The sequence below is a fragment of the Odontomachus brunneus genome, unplaced genomic scaffold, assembly GCF_010583005.1.
Source record: "Odontomachus brunneus isolate Ranch 3 - 2012 unplaced genomic scaffold, Obru_v1 Obru_scaffold_167, whole genome shotgun sequence".
NCBI lineage: Eukaryota > Metazoa > Arthropoda > Insecta > Hymenoptera > Formicidae > Odontomachus > Odontomachus brunneus.
Window position 1 is genome coordinate 269808 of NW_022639617.1, and position 18052 is coordinate 287859.

The 18052-nt window shown below is 42.2% G+C and overlaps 2 protein-coding genes across 2 annotated transcripts in view; both read left to right on the forward strand.

Moving 5' to 3' along the window:
• Positions 1-18052, forward strand: part of LOC116851197 (delta-1-pyrroline-5-carboxylate synthase) — a 75221-nt gene that overhangs the window by 27170 nt on the left and 29999 nt on the right. The gene's annotated exons all lie outside the window — the stretch shown is intronic.
• Positions 5028-6572, forward strand: LOC116851200. Its single transcript, XM_032830395.1, has 2 exons — positions 5028-5996; positions 6111-6572. Exons 1-2 carry the CDS (start codon positions 5816-5818, stop codon positions 6326-6328), a joined length of 399 nt encoding a protein of 132 aa, XP_032686286.1. The 5' UTR covers positions 5028-5815; the 3' UTR covers positions 6329-6572.

The window sequence follows — 18052 nt, forward strand, 5'->3', positions numbered from 1 at the left end:
CACACACACACACACACACACACACACACACACACACACACACACACACGCACGCACGCACGCACGCACACGCACGCACACACTCACTCACTCACTCACTCATTCATTCACTCTGAGAGAAAAATGTATGATATTTGGAACTATAATGGCATACTAAAAAGATTATAGTTAGAAATATCATTGTTATAGTAAATGTCACCATATTGTTTGTAATATTTACAATATAAGCATAGTATTACTGACCCATTGGTAAAACTTTCACCAAGAATTATAATTATTTGAAATAAAAAATATAGTGAGGTAACAAATATTGAATAGTAAGAGAAATTAACTATTTTATATAGTCAATACAATTGAAATATTTGGCAAATATAGGTACATGTAATTATATTCTCAAAGTGCTTTACTATATGCATAGAGTAATAAAATGGTGACTATAAATCTGTGTTCATTCTGCTATATCTTCATGTTTAGATGAACTATAAATATATGTTTGAGGTCAAAATGAACTATAAAATATAGAGAGATTTTAGTTGTTCCAACTATTTTTTTCTCTCAGTGCACTCACTCATTCTCTTATTTACTTATTCACTCATCCACTCACTCGCTTACTCACTCACTCACAAATGTCTGCGATATATTACATTACTAGTCGTAGACACTCATTAAAGAATAACAAGTCGCAGTGAGTTGCCAACGAGATTTCACGTAAACTCGCGTTAATTAGATCGCCGGCCTGAGCGCACGAATTTCAACAAAATCCCGGCAAAGTTTGCCTTAGTGGTAAAGAGGTGTGACATCTAGAAAGAGAGAGAGAGAGAAAGTGCGATATTTTCATAGGTGTATGTACACGCACGCACACGACAGTTGTCGGAGCGAACCAAATAGTTTCCATCGAGTTCACGAATTTTCCGGCAAATTGCGTGTAACCTTTAGCGATACGTATTTATAGGTAATTTACTGGAAACTCTCGTGTGCGCAAATTAACCGCTATATTACTTTTCAACTGCATTCGAAACGCATTAATCGGACCGATTAATCGGGCATTCGCGATAACTAACGATGAGTTGGGAAAAAAAGAAAAAATAGAAGAAAAACGACGTCGATCGAAAAAAGGATATATCCTATCGTTTCGTTCAATTAGACCCGCGTATCTACCTGGGAATTGCTCCTCCCCGACGACATCCGCTCTCATCTAGACGGACATGCATTGTCCTAAAAAAAAGTGCAACGAAATTCAGAAAACTGAGGCACTATTTCCTGGAAAGTCCTAAAACCGAAATCCGAATGCCGAGACAATTTCCCATAATATGATTTTACTGAAATACTAAAATTGTATTGGTTACACGGAGTCTGATGTGTTACTATTCATATATAAAAAAATACCGCTCCATTGATAAGAAAAACGATCAGTTTAATTTTCTTCCTTCAAGTTCTTTGATTAACTTCGATAAAAACTATTTTTCTCTCTAACACTTAAAATATACTCATCATAAATACTAGAAAAACTCATTGTTACAAAGTATCTCGCAAAAGAAGAATTTATTTATTATCTTTGTCAGGTTATTATAAAACTTTGTCACAGAAAAGTTAAGTAGAAGTTGTTTAGAAAAGTCAACTCGACTCTTCCTGCAGAAAGCAAAATGAATTTTTGCGTCAATTTAACATTCTTAATTAAAACGTTAAACTCGCACGGAAAAACGAAAAAACATGTTGACAAAGTATGGTTGGCTCGCACATAAATCCTGTTGTGACAACCAGATTCAATATTGAAAGTTTTTTTATCATTTTTTTCGTGCACGAGAATTCAGAATTTATTAAATTATTGTGTAATTTCTGTCGTATATCGCGCGCTTTATCCTCGACACACAATAAATTACTATTAAATTTGTTTTTAATTGCGTTGCGGTTATTTTATTGCACATCACTTTTACAAATTGTAGAGATAATGATGGTTAAGATGCTATTAATAAAATAAACTTTTTCTCAAAATTATATTAATATTATAAATTATGTCAATTTTAAATTTATCCAAAATTATGACAGCGATTATGCAACGACCTAGTATTTTGAATAAATTTGATGCTCATGATGAACTTCTGCGATAGTTGTGAATATATAAATTTATCAAATATTTGAAACAAATACCCAAGTGTTTACTACCCAAATGTTTTGGAGTGAAATCCCATTCGAAAAAATCGAATGACTCTCGAGTCACTCGAATTCGAGTGATTTCTCACTCGTATGGAGTGCGTTCTCCACCTTGAATCGTTGAATGAATATTTTCACTCAAAATTGGAAGGTAAATTCGATGTGTTCCACCGTCATAGGAACATATTCGCCTAATCGACTGAAACATTCGCTTGCATACAGAGTCAGAATCCACTCCAAGCTCGAGCGAAACAACAGGGTGTATTAGCACTATTATCATCACATAATCACGTTATGTTACGTTCATTTTCGCACCCTGTTCCGTCACTTCGGCTCTTGTCACAATTGATTCATATGCAAATGCGTCAGCAGTGCCTCTCAATTTTGACATCTGAAGCGTTGCAACTTCAGTGCTCGAAATGCGTCCGAACCGTCCTATGCCTTGATGTACTCATTCGAGCACAGCAAGGGAGCACCCAGCTGGGTGGACATCGATACACTCGTGTGTTTTCGAAGTGACAATTTCTCCACTTCGAAGCCATTGTATATCGAGAAAATGGTGATACTGTCTGGGTGTATTCGGATTTCGATATTACGAATTTTTATTTTCGGAAGCTTTTCCCACTTTCGGAGTTTCGAGGTCACGATTTTTCGGCACAATGCACGCCCACCTTCGTTTATCTTCACATGGAGGCCTCAGTGGGTCTCCCCGCGCCGCGAAAGCGAGATACAGATGATCGCAACTGAAAGCCGATCGCGTTCAGTAGCCGGCGTTGAAACGCGTGGACAAATTAATCGAGAACAATGAGGGATCCATCGTCGACAGTTGACGGGGCCAGGTGGACATCGCGAGGTGTCGTTGAAAGAACAATTCGGACTCCATTACCGCGCGATGGATTCGCGAGTGCCGAAGGTTCGAATAACACACACACGTACACACACACATCGACGCGCAATCCACACGGAAAACCCACACAAAGAGGCCGAGTCACGAATATGACGTCCGATATGACGGTCCCCATTACTCTTAATTACGCTTTTAAAAATGTTTTTCAGCGGTCTTTTTACGTATGACGGCGGCTATACGACGGTCGTTACGCATTGAACGATCGTGCTCGGAAAATCTAGCCGAGATCGAGCAACGCTGAGCGCGTTCTGTGTACGTAGCGAACGATGATCGCATGAACTTCCAATATTTACCGGGAATTTAACTCTCGACTAAACGCAAACTGCATCGCCGCATTGTTTGCACGCACAAAGTTACATTAATACGGTCATCGAGATTGTAATCGACCGAGTTGAGCTGGTCTCCTCGCGCAGTCTCATCTCTTTCGCCCCCGTTTCTCCATCTCGCTGGAGTACAGTTCAGTATCTGTCCGTAATTTCACCTCTCTCTCTCTCTCTCCCCCTCTCTCTCACTCTTTCTCTCTCTTTCCGTGTGCTGCGACAACCGCGGTCAAGAATTTATTGCGCTCACGATATTCCCCGCGACGGGAGCTCCCACGCGAGATGTTTATTTTCTTCTTCACGTCGCGAAATTATTCAGCATGAAGAAGTCGAGCACGAAGAAAAGTTGCGAGATGAGTGGCGCAATTAATTTCGCGATTATTGGCTCGCCTCCTGCGTTTTTCCGTAAATATCGCTGCTGCTGCTGCTGCTACTGTTACGCGTGCCACCGACTAGCAGATTTCACGGCTCGTTTTTCCCCGAGCGAATTAATGTCATTATCACGCTTTTGTGCCGCTTCGTTAATATCCGTTGTGTAATTAAAAAAGTAAACGACAACGCTGACATTTATCGAGTGGCCGGTGACTTATGGACAGAGTTGCACATATAGCGCTGTTTTTAATGTCGCTTTTAACAACACGGAACGCCGATGGTTTAGGGCTGGAATGGAGGACACTGTTCGCGAATTGTCTCGCTCGTCGAAATTAATTTGATTCCCAATCGATGGCGTGCACGGATCCACGCGCCTACAGAATCATGCCTAAAATTTGTTCCGCCGTTTCTTGCAGGTGCGGTCCTTGACACTTCCATTCCGCGACAACACACTGTGGAGTCTAGTGAAATTTCATGTTTCAACAAAGGCTACAGTCCTGGATTTTAAACTGATTTTTTTTCTTTCCTTTTTTGATGAAAACTAATGAAGTTTAGACTAATGAAAGCACTAATGTTAAACTAATCAAGAGCAACTTTCTCGAGCCAAATTCTTGCCTCTTGCTTCTTCTCTTCTAAATTACACATGAAATCAGAAATTAGATTTGAAAATTCTTCTCAATCAAACAGTTCTGATAGATTGTGAGACTCAAAAAAGTTGTTACTTCAAAGACAATAAAAAAATTGATAACATGATGTGTAATAATTTAGTCTTCATTCAGAAGTTTTTATTTACTAAAATCAGATACTATTTCGTTTGTTAAGTTAAACTAAGATCTAGATCAAGTCTATGTATAACTTTTTTCTAACATATTCTAAAGGATTAGTAGATATGTGATACGCATGAAAACTGAAAACCTACTTAGCGCCTCTAAATGCACTGAGAGAAAAAAATAGTTGGAATAACTATAATCTCACTATATTTTATAGTTCGTTTTGGCCTCAAACATATATTTATAGTTTATCTAAACACAAAAATATAGCAGAATAAACACAGATTTATAGTCACCATCTTATCGCTCTATGTGTATAGTAAAGCACGCTTTAGGAATATAGTTACGTGTACCCATATTTTCCAAATATTCCAATTGTATTGACTATATAAAATAGTTAATTTCCCTTACTGTTTAATATTTGTTATCTTACTATGTTTTTTATTTCAAATAACAATAATTCTTGGTAAAAATTTTACATGAGTCAGTTATACTATGCTTATATTGTAAATATTACAAACATTATGGTGGCGTTTATTATAAAAATGATATTCCTAACTATAATCTTTTTACTATGCCATTATAGTTCCAAATATCACATTTTTCTCTCAGTGCGGCAGAAAGCGCACAAAACATTACTTGCAGGTTCTCAACAATCTCGGCGAAGCTAGTGGATTAAGTAAAATCAAAAAATTTTGACATGGGTTTCAGAGTGCTGTCCAAATAAGCGTTAAATGGAATATCGAGGTCGAAAGAGAAGGATCAAAATTGCAACTCGGGCATATAACGACGGATAAGCTCATACGCGACTCCTCGACTGACCTGATTGATCTTCACGCGCACACTGTGCGACTTCTTTTTTCCCCTGCTTGTGTCGTCTCTTCTTGTCTTTCTTTCTTTCTTTTGTGCTCGGTAAACCGCGCACGAGTGAGTAATTTTTTTTCTAATTTCAGTTTACGTAACGTCGCGTACGAGGACAGCGCGCACAGTGCGCGCTTATTGATCTCCTTCGTGCTTCGTGTATATGAATTCTCCCGCGTGTGAGTTTCTTTTAACCCTTCGCCAGTGCCTCGACCGACGTTAACGAACAGAAGGAAGCGTTTTCGACAGGCCGGTGTCGCCGATGATGAGGAGAGTGTGCGGTCTAGGCGGGAGAGAGAGAGAGAGGGAAAGAGAGGCCTGCAGGCGAAGGCAATTTTAATCTCGATGAGAAAGAGTCCCTTTAATTTCCGGGAGAACGCATACACGGAGAAAACACCGGGGATATCGATACCGGCTACCCAGACACAATATTAATGTTATTTTTCGCCCATGCGCATACAGAGAGGGGTCGTAGAAGCCATAATAATCTGGAGCCGGCCTTGTTTGTGGCTTGCTCATCTGTGTTTGAGAGAAACTCTCGGTGCTGTATAGCGCAACCAAAACCTATGGTTCTGTATTCGCCACGCAGACATGACAGAGAAACACTGATGTTAGGTTTGTTCTTTTCAACTGAACTTTGTTTGCATTTTTCATCTTTAAATCTGATCTACAATATGTTCTTTGCTTTATGTTTCTTGTTCTTGGTCTTTTTCTGGCTTGGGACTTAAGGTTTGAGTCAGAAAGAAATAATGAGTAAGGAACAGGAAGCAAGGAGCGCACAGCTGTGGATCAAGCACTTTAAAGTGAAGCAAGTATATAATGTGGCGTTGAGGGAAAAAGGAAAAAAGCGAATTTGTAGTGCAACATTGACTCAGCTCAACAGAACCGACCTGTCCTTCTGGTTGAGGCAGCTTCGGATGAAAATGCCAATTGAACGTTACGTGTGATAAGAACTACGGCTGTGAGAACTGAACAGATGGGACGCGTGTGCCAGCAGCAATTTTTCATGCAATATCTGTTTAACTCTGCTAGTGACACGCTCATTTTATGTGTTGTACATACATCTACCAAATAATTAAACTGTACTGAGGAAATTGATGAAAAGTGTATTAATTATTAACGCTCAAATGTGCTGAAATTTTACGTTGATTTGAACCATTTTATACGGAAATTACTACGGAAATGAGGTCTGTTGTTAAGAGTACCATTTCTACCAATTTCGATGTCGCTCTATCGAATAGCGTTGAGAAAATTTCAAAAGAATCGTAATTTATGCAAATTTTTTGCAAAATAAAATTTAAAAAACGCATGTTTTTAGGGCTAATTTTTCTTCTTCCGCTATTTTCACCATAAAAACATGTTAGTATCGTTTGGGAAAGTGTCTAAAACATGTTCCCGACACTGTAACTTAAAAAATATGCCATGAGTATTTTTTTTAACAAACATGGCGGTCAATTTGAAGCGTTTAATTTGAATTTTCATTTATATTTAGTTATCGAAATTGTTTTACTATGTAATTATTATGTAAATTACTATATAATTTTGTAGTAATATTGACCCTAAAACAATTTAGATAACCAAATATAAACGAAAATTCGAGTTAAACACTTCAAATCAAGCGTCATTTTGGTACCGCCATGTTTGTTGAAAAAAAAACCCATGGCATATTTTTTAAGTTAAAATATCGGGAACACGTTTTAGATACTTTCCCGAACGATACTAACACGTTTTTATGGAGAAAATAGCGAAAGGACAAAAAAATTAGCCCTAAAAACATGCGTTTTTTAATTTTATTTTGCAAAAATTTTGCATAAATTACAATTTTTTTTTAATTTTCTCAACACTATTCGATAGAGCAACATCAAAATTGGTAGGAATGGTACTCTTTATAAATAACAGACCTTATTTCCGTAATAAAATAAATGGCTTAAATCAACGTAAAATTTCATTTGGGTGTCAATGGGTTAAGTCACTTAACGTAGGGTAGTCATTGCTCTCTCTCTGTCTCTCTCTCTCTCTCTCTCTCTTTGTTTCGCTGTTAACGCGGTTCATGTGTAATTTTGAATGTGAATTAAGAATGAAAGGCGCGTTACTGGCGCTCAGTGTTAACTCCGACTCACTCAAATCCTTTTCTAACGGCAGAGAACGTGGTTGCAGCGACCATAATAGTTTTCCCCGCGTACATTAGATTTCAGGACGAACGAGCCATCATCGCATTACGCACAGTAATTTTCATTTATCAGCGGCACCAACCCGCACTCTCGCGCACGTATATTCGCATTCGTAACGGCACTAGTGATAGTGAAGTGGTGATAGTAGCAGCGGGAGATTATTCGTACAGAAGAGATCCCGTGTACGCACGGTTACAATGGACGACTCACTTCCGGTCAATCTATTACTGTCGTTCCATGTATCGCGCGTCGGTATCTTCGGCAATTCACGAGGACATTCCTAATCGATCATGACACTCGAGTCCTTCCTTCTCTCTCCCCCTCTCTCTCTCTCTCTCTCTCTCTCTCTCTCTCTCTCTCTCTCTCTCTCTCTCTCTCGGTGATGCAACCAACGCAAGAGACCTGCGAAAAAAGCTTCCGTCGCGAAATTTTTCCCCACGCATTTATCTTCGAGCGAACGAAGAACGCGCAATCCGTAATTTTGTCTCGCGTTGCGCGTCAATGAGTTCCTTTCTCGTGCGTAAGTGGATTTCTGGAACGCGCTCGTGAGTTCCATTTTTGGCCGCGCGAATTAATAACCGGTCGGAAAATTCCATAAATCCTCGCGGCTGGGAAAAAAGAGAGTGATCGTCCGAAAATGCAGAACACGCTTGGATTAAATTACACGTTGCAGCTCGTTAATAGAGTTCGATAAAAGAAGAGAGAGAGAAAGAGAGGACGGGGGAGACGAGAGAGAATTGATGGCGCATTTTCCGAAGTTATTTTGCCGGTGTTACACGCGTGCCGAGACAGATTATTCGATGTAAAATCCGAAAATTTTCGAGCCAATCGCCGCTGCGAAACAAGATCTCATTATCGCAGTCTCGCGGAAGAGCCCATTTTCGCGGAAACGGCATATTTAATTCATCTGCCTTCGCGCGCGCTTTCAGTTTCCGTTGATGTGAGCGAGCACGAGCGATTTTCCCAATCGCGCGCGAACAGACGCGGAGATCAGATTCGACAATCAACAATACGAGATCCATCGATCCCTCCTCACCGAAAACAACGGCGGCGGCGATTTTAAAGAACGACTCGCCGAGCGATATTTACGCGTCTCCCGGCGGGTGCTCCTACACGATCAGTTATTTATAAAGCCATTCACGATAATCAATAACCTATGCCTCTTTCCTGTGCGGCGAAAATTCACTAACGTACCGGCGCGAGCATCTCTGTCGCCATGAAGCGCGCGCGCGCGCATCTCTCGTCGTTGTGACAGATCTAAAAGAATAAAAACAGAAAAGCGCGATCGAATCCAGGGATACGGAAATGAATATCGCGAATCTGATCGCGAGCAAATCCGCAGGCTTCGAGGCACGTAAGTGGCACGCACGCACGCACGCATGCGCATGACGCGTGTTTCACGCACATGTACGCCGCCTACGCGAGGATTTGTAAACAACCATAGTGGAGCAACATCGTCGTCGGGGCTCGAGAGGAAAAAAAGAGTCAGGATACTCGTTACGGCAGCGAGGCGTCTTGTGAAAACACGTTCTATCAACGTGCACGCAGAGAGAATTCTATAGCGAGAGTCACTGCAGGACTTTGTATGACATCGACACTCCGCGTTAATGCATTGTCCTTTCATTTCATCCGTGCTACTTGTAGCACTCCAGGAAGTGAAGTGCGGTATCGAAAAATTCGCTACGTTCCCCTGGCGAAATTTACGACGGGGAGAGAATTTTGCGGTACAAATCATCGCAGCATTTTCCAACCGAGCAACGAATCGACATTCCACCGTGATTTTTACATTAATCTTTTCACATCATCATGTGCTGCTTATACATTTGAGGAACTTTAATGTGCCGTTAAAAAAATTTGCTATATTCTTGGCGAAAGAGTGCGGCCAAAATGTTCCCCCAATCTAGTTAGGGAAATGAGGAGTTGAAATGAAACAGCTTTTGCTGAAAACGAATACATAAGTTTCACTTCCGTTCCAAACTTATAGAGTTCCAGAGGCAGCAAATTCAAAACATTTTTAATCAAAAAGACCACGAAAACGTTGAAGTTTTGCGGCGTGTGAGATTTGAAAGCTTCGTGACTTTTACCTTCCAGTGCATAAAAAATCGCATCGCCGTTAGAGAGTGACTGAACAGAACTCATATGAAGAAATAAAAGTTATAACGTCAAACATTCTCTCTGCGCGTACAACGTGCGACCGGTTTAACGGAACGCATTGCGGCGAATTCGACATGACGAATTTCGAAACAATGCTACATTTGAGCTATTGTTTTGATTTTGATGGATGTGCTTTAATTCACGCGCTCTCGCGTCAATTGCGAGCTCTCGCTGAAAACGAATACATAAGTTTCACTTCCGTTCCAAACTTATAGAGTTCCAGAGGCAGCAAATTCAAAACATTTTTAATCAAAAAGACCACGAAAACGTTGAAGTTTTGCGGCGTGTGAGATTTGAAAGCTTCGTGACTTTTACCTTCCAGTGCATAAAAAATCGCATCGCCGTTAGAGAGTGACTGAACAGAACTCATATGAAGAAATAAAAGTTATAACGTCAAACATTCTCTCTGCGCGTACAACGTGCGACCGGTTTAACGGAACGCATTGCGGCGAATTCGACATGACGAATTTCGAAACAATGCTACATTTGAGCTATTGTTTTGATTTTGATGGATGTGCTTTAATTCACGCGCTCTCGCGTCAATTGCGAGCTCTCGCTGAAAACGAATACATAAGTTTCACTTCCGTTCCAAACTTATAGGGTTCCAGAGGCAGCAAATTCAAAACATTTTTAATCAAAAAGACCACGAAAACGTTGAAGTTTTGCGGCGTATGAGATTTGAAAGCTTCGTGACTTCTACCTTCCAGTGCATAAAAAATCGCATCGCCGTTAGAGAGTGACTGAACAGAACTCATATGAAGAAATAAAAGCTATAACGTCAAACATTCTCTCTGCGCGTACAACGTGCGGCCGGTTTAACGGAACGGCGAATTCGACATGACGAATTTCGAACGATGCTAAATTTGAGCTTCGTATCGTTTTGATTTTGATGGATGTGCTTTAATTCACGCGCTCTCGCGTCAACTGCGACGTGCGCATGGAGTATGTATGTATTTATATATCGTATTACAAAATAGTATACACCACACGCAAAACCTACGGCCACGAGAACGATGTAAATATACGTAAAAGTTGCAGAAATATCAAAATCCAATTTCCATAACAAGTTTTACACTGCTGTGTGTGCATAAGCGCGCTCCGTGTATGCACGTACATGTTTGTATCCGCTGTAAGCGGGTTTCCGATAGCGAAATATTTTTCGATTAATTTGGACACTTTTCACTGAAGCTTTGGAGTTTTTTTTTTAATCAATATACGCGCGCGCGTATCTCGCAACAATAACACAGTCGAACATCTGACTGCACGGATTTCACGGGAATGAACGGGAAGACTGAAGGGAAGAACGGAAGGATGCATCGCGCATCCGAAACCGGCAAATATTTTATAACTACGAGCGATCCAGAGTTGTATATCTTCGCCAATAAAGCACGGCGCGCGGTTTATCGCGATCGTGTCGCCGCGCGAATAAATCCACCGCGATGCTCGTTACGAGAATAAATGCACGACAGTGCTCGTTAGGGCAAGTTTGACGGCAAATTTCCACGTTACAGTTAACTCGAGGGACGCTCACTCTCTCTCTCTCCCTCTCTCTCTCACACACACATCACTTTCGCGCGCGTTCTTTGTCTTTTCTGTTTCCGATTGTTCGCTCGTAAGGCGCGCAGTAACGAAAATATTCAACAAACATCGCGCAAACGACTAGCCAAAATTCTAAAGGACGCTCACGGTTCAATAAAGTTTAACTACAGACATGATCTAACTAGGAGAAAACGTCCTGTAGCCGATTTTATCAAATATTGAGGCATATGAAGATTTGTTAATTATTTGGGAAGTATGTTACTTATTATTTGTTTGTTCATTTCTTTTGAAATCCTTCATGGACAATCCTCCATTTAAATCCTTCTTTTTGACAATACCGCGCAGGAGTGCCGACTCTACTGGACGTTCTCGCCTACTTCCCTACTTCTGATGGGAACACCTTCACTATGTTCATGCTCCAACCACCGTAAAAGCTCTCACGAGACACACATAACGCTTTCGCCCCAAGTGGATACTCGAAACACGCGTAATTCCCATAACATTCGCCAAATCAAATGGTCGTTTCTCGTTTGGGCGATTATGATCATGATTGAGAGAGGAAAAGAGGGGAAAAGGGGGAAAAGAGAGAGAGAGAGAGAGAGAGAGAAAATGAACCCGAGAGGAAAACGTGAGTCTGTCGTGGGAAATTTACCTTCCAGGAGGTGAACGATAAGTCAACTTTTATGCGATCGTGCGTGACGAGCACGTCGATGGCGTGCCACTGGTCGATTATTGGGACTTCGGGGACCGAACCTCGCAACTCGATCCCCTTCCGATTAATCTTCCCCGGGATGCAGGCGATTTGGCTGGGCACCATCGCGACACTCGAATCGAGGGAGCGAACGCGTGTAGTTGCAACCGATCCTCGATCATCGTATCCTCGCGGATCCAAGAGTGATCGGTCCTCGGCGGTGAACAGAGAACACCAATTTATAGCGTCGTTTGAAGTCGCGGATACAGATCGCCTGACTGTGAGATCGCAATATCCCCGGGGAAATAATGGGGCAAATTACGAAGGAACGAGAGGACTCGTTTGCTCTCGCTGTCTACCTACCTATCTGGCTACCTAGATGCCTCCATGCAACTTCTCTCTCTTACTTTGTCGTGTATTGCGAGCGATCGGCCGGAAGTTCGCAGCGGGACCCGTCGAAACTCGCGGGAATACGCGTCCTGACGGTACACGATACACCTCTATTCCTCGACGCGGGTGTCTCGATCGATCACGAGCAGAATCGAAAAACCTGCCAGGGAATCCGCTGAGATAGCGGCCGCAGGAGACGTCCCGCAACTTTCCAAGTGCATGTATCACGGCGAAAGAGATGCTCGCTCGAGTTTGCTCGCTCTCGTGGAGCGCGCGTTTCTTACGTCGGCCACTGTGTGTAGGTGAGTGTATGTGTGTGTGTGTGTATGCGTGCGTGCATATGTGTATATATATACACGTATCTATATGCAACTATACGCGCAAGCAGAGGCCAAAAATCTGCTCGTCGGAAAGACTAACAGGCTCTCCTCTCTTTCTCCCTCTCCCTCTTACGAAAGCACTTCTGATCGTCGCGGTTCCGCGAGTTCTCTCACCCCCGTGGCCCGAACTTCCGCGAGAGATTTCCGCATCGTGGACGCAGACGGTCGTCCAAATTCGCACTTCGTTGACGATGATCTCTCTATCGTTCTACCTCTCTTTCTCTCTCGCTTTCTCTCGCTCTCTTTCTCGCGTACCTGAGATCGGTCGATCGGTGGCGCAGGGCGCGGCGGCATGATCCCGTCGTAGCGCGGCGCCGTTCGACGAGCACTGAGCAGCTATTCTGCGCCAACCCGGTTGCGTCGACGTATAAAAAGACGCGGACGTTCTCTCTCTTTCTCTCTCACTTTCGGCCTCTCTGTCTCTATCTCTCTCTCTCTCTCTCTCCTCCGTCGCCAACCCTTCCGTCCCTTGCACCGCGTTGCGCCTTCTTTCTCAGATCAGTCGTCGTGCGCGCGTACCCTCTCGTTCTCGCTCGCGACCCGCAGCTTCCCTCGGCTCTCCTCCCACTCGCGAGTGCTCTCCCACGCTCCCTCCCGACAACTGACGGCGCCGCCACCACCCCCGCCCGATGTTGCCCCTCGTTTGAGCGCTCCGCGCTCTGCGCAGGCTTCCGTCGAACGCGAGATTGCTCTCTCTTGCTCTTCGAGAATGGAGAAAGGTGGAAAGAGAGGATGCAAGAGAGAGAGAGAGCGAGAGAATGAGAGCGAGGGAGAGAGGCATTCGGCGGAAAGGGTAAAAACGGGATAGTTAAAGAGACTAGCACACGTCGGGCCGGTGAACATCGAAGGGGATGCTGCGCGCGAGAGGGATGAGAGAAGCAGGGGAGGTATTTTGTAAAATGCACCACATACCCTGCTCCAGCGCCGCTTGACAACTGTCTCTCTCCCTTTTCCTCCCCTTTCTCTTTCTCCCTCCCTCCCCCTCTCTTTCTCTATCTATCTGTCTATCTCTCTCCGTCCTCTCTTCTCTTCCGTTCTTCCGCGCGATATCATTCCGTCGGTGCAGAAACTTCTTGTCGGATGTCGTTAACCTCACGCCCGGTTACCCGATCGCTTTTTCTCTTCGGCGACTCGCTTTTTGTTCAGTCCGGTGTGTTGCACCCTGGCTTAATAGCGGTCGGGCGTCGATTCAATTCGGTAACGTCACGTTCGGGGAAACGCGCGCGCAATGCCATTCTCCGCGCGGGACTCCGAACTTTCTTATCAGCGTTTTAATTACTCCCGACGAGAGCGGGCATTACAGAACGGGAAAATAGATAAGAATGCGTTGTCTTCGTTACGACGCGATGTTGAATGGTGCACGCGCGCAGATCGCGCCACAGCGACGCCCGGCGTCGTCTATTTCCCGAGCGCGTTGAAAAATCGTCGCAAATGAGTATCCGATTAAAAGCGCCGCTCCACCGCGCGGTTTTCTCATCGTTATCGTGAGAATTGGACATTCCTCACGCGCAACGATTAAGAAGATCCCACACTGAGAGAAAAATGTATGATATTTGGAACTATAATGGCATAGTAAAAAGATTATAGTTAGGAATATCTTTTTTATAGTAAATGTCACCATAATGTTTGTAATATTTACAATATAAGCATAGTATAACTGACTCATGTAAAACTTTTACCAAGAATTATAATTATTTGAAATAAAAAACATAGTAAGGTAGCAAATATTAAATGGTAAGAGAAATATTTTATATAGAACTATTTTATATAGTCAATACAATTGGAATATTTGGAAAATATTACATGTAACTATATTCCCAAAGCGTGTTTTACTATACATATAGAATAATAAGATGGTGACTATAAATGTGTGTTCATTCTGCTATATCTTCGTGTTTAGATGAACTATAAATATATGTTTGAGGCCAAAACGAACTATAAAATATAGTGAGATTATAATTATTTCAACTATTTTTTTCTCTCAGTGCAATGAAAATTCTGTCAGAAGAGACAGAGAAAATGGAGCGAAGTTTATTTACCACCTGGGCTTAAAACGCCTTAGAGTTTACGGTGTTACAAAGTGGAAGAGGTCGTTTCGCTCAAGTGCGAAAATTCAGAGTTAACTGTAGAACAACATTATTGTAGGCTGACACAAGGAAAAAACAATTCTGTCAGTGCAACCGCGAATTTTCGGTTGCTCAGGGATCGGACGAAAACTCTACTGTAGGAACAGAAAAATTCCTGTATGAGGCTTCTATATAATCAATTGTTCTCAGTTGTCTCATCCGAGTTCTAATATCGTTGAATGTTCAGACGAATATTTTTGGTTGCGACAACAGAAATATTAGTTTTCATAACAGAGATATCGCTTCTAATCACCTAATTTTCAGTTGCTTCCTGTTTGGTTGCACCAATTGAAATTTTTCCTGCATATAGAGGCTGCTTAGAATTCAGTATAATTTACATCATTAGGACGCACATTCATAAGAGCTGAAGCAAATTGCTGCGAGTGCGCTAAGAGAAAAAATATTTAAGAAAGGAAAAATGACTCGCGCTAATGACACATATTTTTCTATACTAATACAAAATACTTTTCAACTGAGAAAATATACATTTAATTGATGTGGGGGAAGGGTGGAGGGAAAGAACCAAATGAAAGGCCAGACTGCTGCATAAAGGCCCAAGTCAGAAAGGCAGAAACTGCAGAAAGCAGGAATATTGCACTGTAATCCACGAGGCCGAAAATAAGAGAGAAAAATCTCACGTGCAGCATACATAGTCCAATCGATATAATACAAGAGCTACACGCAAAGTGCAATTACATAAACTAAAGGCGAACGGGACGGGTGGAAGGGGGAGGGGCCCAGGTAGGAAAGGGATGAACGAGACCGTACACGGGAACTTGGCACCGCAAGAACTTGCTAATTGTTTCATCGACGCGGCCAAGATTCAGCCAAGAGCGCGGCTAATTGCGGCACATCGTGTGATGAAAATTCAAGAGACTCGTTCATGAAAGACACAAATATTCAAGAGCCGAGAATCGCACGATATACCGTCGCATTTACGACAAAGGCGCAAACACGACTCGCGCGCACTTCGCTTCCGAGGGACTGGACTTTCCAGCTGTTAGCTTCCCGCCCACGCAAAATGACTTTCCTGGGGGAATCACGTTTCCAAAACAGAGTACCCAGAGGAGGATTCGTTTTATACCACTCGCTCGTTACTTCTCGGTCTATCGTATTACGCATTATGCGTAATGTATAATCGCGTTACGCGCGCGTTCGCACGCGACATGTAAATAGCTTTCTATCTTCATTGTCCGGTGCAGGCATCGTACAATAGATAAATCGATACGACCGAGTAAGCCGTCGAAGGCATTCAAATCAGTCGCGACAGATCGTCGACAATAACGAATAGATAGTTCCGCGAGTACAATGCGTTTGATAATGAGAAGGACGCATTAGGTAGTTTCGGACATATAACGAAGAAGCCGTGTTTTGCGTCACAGCCGCTCATTATCATAATTCAATAAACGTATGCACATATGGATAAGCATGGCATACGGAAAAATGACCGCAAATTTATGTAGCTCGGCCGCGCCACGCGCTAGTCATAAACAAATACAAATCTACCATCTCTCTTCGCACGACATTAAGATAAATTATATCGCTGCATTTTTATTAACAGCGCTCCGCGCTGTTTTATTACGCATTAGGTAGTGTTGCTGTGACATACATTAGCGACATACAATTGTGTATCACCGCACATACGCGTGTACGATTTATAATCTATTGCCGAAAGAGCGACGTGAGTTGAACACCTTCCGTCAGATTCTGCTTGCAATCTCCGTCCATAAAGCAACAGCAGATCGCGGACATAGATGACTACGGACTCGTCGACAGATTGTATGTTCAGTTAGACTGCTACCACTCGAGTCGAAATTTTGACCCTATGTTGAACCTTGAATTCTATACCGCAGTAGGAGCTAAAATAGCAGAGTAGGTTTAATTCAGAGTAGGTCTTATTCTGATATAATTTACTTCTACTTTGGCCCTGATGATGTCCGAAATTTCCGCTTTCGCTTTCTTTAGCGTCAAAGTATAATATTAGGATCTTAGGAAGCAAAATAGGTTCAGTCGCGAACCTCTATTAAAGCTTTAGCTCCTACATAGAATATACATACTTTATAGAAATATTTAAGAAAATTTAATAAATGACGAAACAGAAACGTCAAATAGTATACAAAATGAATATTTTATTTGTTGCATATATTTCAGACATCATCAGGGTCAAAGTAGGAGTAAATTATATCATTAGAATTAAACTTACTTTGCAATCTTAGCTCCTACTGCAGTGTAGAATTCAAGGTTCAACATAAGGTCAAAATTTCGACTCGGAAATGAGTGTCAATATCGTCAAAATAGGTTTCACCTAGATTGTAGATTATTTAAGTAGGCTCAAACTATTTTTAGGAGCGTCAAAGTAGCGTCAAAATTTTGACAAGATAGAGTTAAAGATTTAAAAGAGAAGTTAATGAGTATCAATATCGTCAAAGTAGGGTTTATCTAAGCTATAAACCATCTAAGTAGGCGCAAACTATTCTTAAGAGCGTCAAAGTAGCATCAAAATTTCGACTCGGGTTCGATCAGTCGGCACGCGCGCTCTACAAATTGATAAGCTTCCTACATCGAGATAATAATTATCGGATTCGCGTGGAACACGCGTGATAATCGAAGTTGCGCCGCACATTATCTCCCGATTGATTGCAGGCGTGTGCATTATTTTGGGGGCCTTCGACGCCGGCGTCTCTGCGAGAAATATTCGTCGGCTCGCGATTACCGGGAGCGACGCGAATTTTCGCGAGGCGCGATTTGTCCGTCGGATGAAATCCCGAATCAAAATTTTGACCCTATGTTGAACCTTGAATTCTACACCGCAGTAGGAGCTAAAATAGCAGAGTAGGTTTAATTCTAATGATATAATTTACTTCTACTTTGGCCCTCACGATGTCCGAAATTTCTGCTTTCGCTTTCTTTAGCGTCAAAGTAGGTTGTATAATATTAGGATCTTAGGAAGCAAAGTAGGTTCAGTCGCAAACCTCTATTGAAGCTTCAGCTCCTACATAGAATATACAGGGTGAGTCATCTGAATCTATCACCTCCAATAACTCGTTTGTGTGGCCAGGAATCGAAAAAAGTTTCATATAAAAGTTGTAGGGTTTCGAGGGGGAACCAAAATGGCGTACCTTTCAACTTTTGATTTTGACCGAAAATGGGTTATTTCAACCGGAAGTGGTTTTTTTTAAATGGAAACCCCCCTTTTTGACACCGGAAAATGAAAAAGCGG

Coding starts and splice junctions, on each gene's coding strand:
- LOC116851200 (XM_032830395.1), top strand. CDS start 5,816: ATGTTATTTTTCGCCCATGCGCATACAGAGAGGGGTCGTAGAAGCCAT. Junction 5,997..6,110: donor CAGAGAAACACTGATGTTAG/GTTTGTTCTTTT, acceptor TTGGGACTTAAG/GTTTGAGTCAGAAAGAAATA.